The sequence below is a fragment of the Cyprinodon variegatus genome, unplaced genomic scaffold (assembly GCF_000732505.1).
Source record: "Cyprinodon variegatus isolate N-32 unplaced genomic scaffold, C_variegatus-1.0 Scaffold73, whole genome shotgun sequence".
Lineage (NCBI taxonomy): Eukaryota > Metazoa > Chordata > Actinopteri > Cyprinodontiformes > Cyprinodontidae > Cyprinodon > Cyprinodon variegatus.
This window is the reverse complement of record NW_015150526.1, coordinates 1295738-1297811: the sequence shown is the minus strand read 5'-3', so window position 1 is coordinate 1297811 and position 2074 is coordinate 1295738. Positions and strand designations below refer to the sequence as shown.

General features: G+C 38.3%; 1 protein-coding gene across 1 annotated transcript in view; it reads left to right on the top strand.

Moving 5' to 3' along the window:
* The first annotated feature begins 249 nt into the window (after positions 1–249).
* The window catches only part of osbpl1a (oxysterol binding protein like 1A), a 28294-nt gene continuing 26469 nt past the window's right edge, over positions 250–2074 (top strand). Inside the window, exons 1-4 of the mRNA XM_015372569.1 lie at positions 250–504; positions 586–671; positions 758–832; positions 935–1046. Coding sequence (XP_015228055.1) covers positions 384–504; positions 586–671; positions 758–832; positions 935–1046 — 394 coding nt within the window. The 5' untranslated portion in view covers positions 250–383. The remainder of the gene's footprint in view (positions 505–585; positions 672–757; positions 833–934; positions 1047–2074) is intronic.

Sequence of the window (2074 nt, the reverse complement as noted above, 5' to 3'; positions counted from 1 at the left end):
TTTTTTTTTTTTTTTTTTTTTAATAGGAAAAAAAGTACTTGACATTGTGTTTCTTTTCAGTCAGTCTTTTCGCTTTCGGTGGGGCAAGGGTGGCCAACCAGCATTGTTGCCTTCAGTATCAGATTCTGTAGCTGCGCCCCTGGTTGTGCCTAATTTAGCAGCTGCGCGGTCACGTGACGCTGGCTGTCAGCTGATGGAAACGATCAGTTTCGCCTGGAAAGTTTCGTGCTCCTTAAAGCAGGCTTCGCACTGTCATTGTTGATTGAACGAGGTGTGCAACTAAATCAAACATCGGATATAATGTTTGAGTAGAGCAGCGCCGTCCGGGTCTGGAAGCGGGTCACTGATTAGGTTTTGAGTGCACGTGCGCTGTGAATCTATTAATGGAAAAGACGCAGGAAGATCTGCTTCTTCTTTATGCTGCAGAGGGGAATTGTTCTCTTCTCCAGAAGCTGCTTCTTTCAAGTATAGACAAAAACAACTGGCTTGACATTAATTACAGATGTAAGGGTGTGAATGGGGGGGGGTTATAGCTGCCATGACTTCATGTGGAAAAAGCCTCAATTTTCTTCCTTTCCATTACAGCCAGATCTAAAAGCACATTGGGATGGACAGCTCTTCATCTGGCCTGTAACTCTGGCCACAGGGATGTTGTGAAGGAGTTACTCAAGGTGATGTTAATACAGAGCAGGCTTTACTCTGTGCTGCATGCAATAAGCTCAGCCATAGAAATGTGCTACAATGGATACATTTACAGGCAGGTGTGGATGTGAATTTGCAGAACAGCATGGGTGACACCCCTCTGCACATAGCTGCATGTATTGGAAGAAAGGTATGAAATTAATTTGTTTACATTTCACTAAGAATGATGGATATTGACAAGAGAGGCTTGGTCAGTTTGAACTATTTTTGTATTCCTCTTTTTACTCTGAAGGAGATTGTTCTTCTGCTGCTTCGGTATGATGCCTGTTCCAGTATAATTAATGGAACAGCTAAAATCCCCAAAGAGGTCACAGAAGATGATGAAATCATTACCATGCTGGAGGGTATGAAAGCATAGACCACCATTGTTTTCTTATTTTTTTATTACCTGAAGAATGTAACACCAAAAATACCGACACACACGTGTGTATATATATATATATATATATATATATATATATATATTAGGGGTGAGATAATTAAGATTAATTGATTTAGTAATCGATTGACCGTTAAATGGAGTATATAGACTCTAAGACATGCCTATAGCTGACAGCAAACCAGGGGCAGAGGTAGATGGGGGGCCAGGGGTGGCCATGGCCACCCTAAGCCAATCATTGGCCACCCCTACCACTTTTCCCCTCTAATACAGACAGTGGCAACAGTAGTACTCTCAAGTGGAATATTCAAACCATTTTCATATATTAACGTTTACTTGACAACAAAGACAATGTGGTTAATTATGCACATAAATATACTGAAATTAAAGTTAAGTATATAATTCATGCTCTTTTCAGAACTAGATTTATATGGGGTAAAGAAAAAATTATGCGTCTCTGCAAGTCATCTAGGAGTCTTCAGGGACGTCATAGATGAATAACTATTTTAATAAAAACATTATAAAATCAATGTATGTAGATATGTTTACTTGTAAATTTTTTTTTTTGCAGAATTGTTATTGATAAAACTAAGTAATCACAATGGAAAAGATATTTGCCCCAAAAATTAAAGATGAATGAATTGTTTTCCCTATATACTCGTCTATGTGTTAGCAAAGGCTGTAGGGAAAAAAAAGTTTGTCTTCATTTAGAAAATATGGATATTGTGCTCAATAATTCTCCTGTTGGAACAGTGTAGCTTAACCCAGAGGTTCTGGCGCCTATCCACTTTCCGTCAACCCTCAACATACATTGGTTATTGCCTGGCCACCCTTAAAAAAAAATTCTGGCTACACCTCTGCAGCAAACCACAGAGAGATGTAATTCTATCAAAACTGTAATAAAATATATAAACATTTTGCATTTATGATAAAAAAAAAATAAAATAACTTTTCGTTTGTCAATATGCTCTATCAGGAACTCGTTTCACCTGG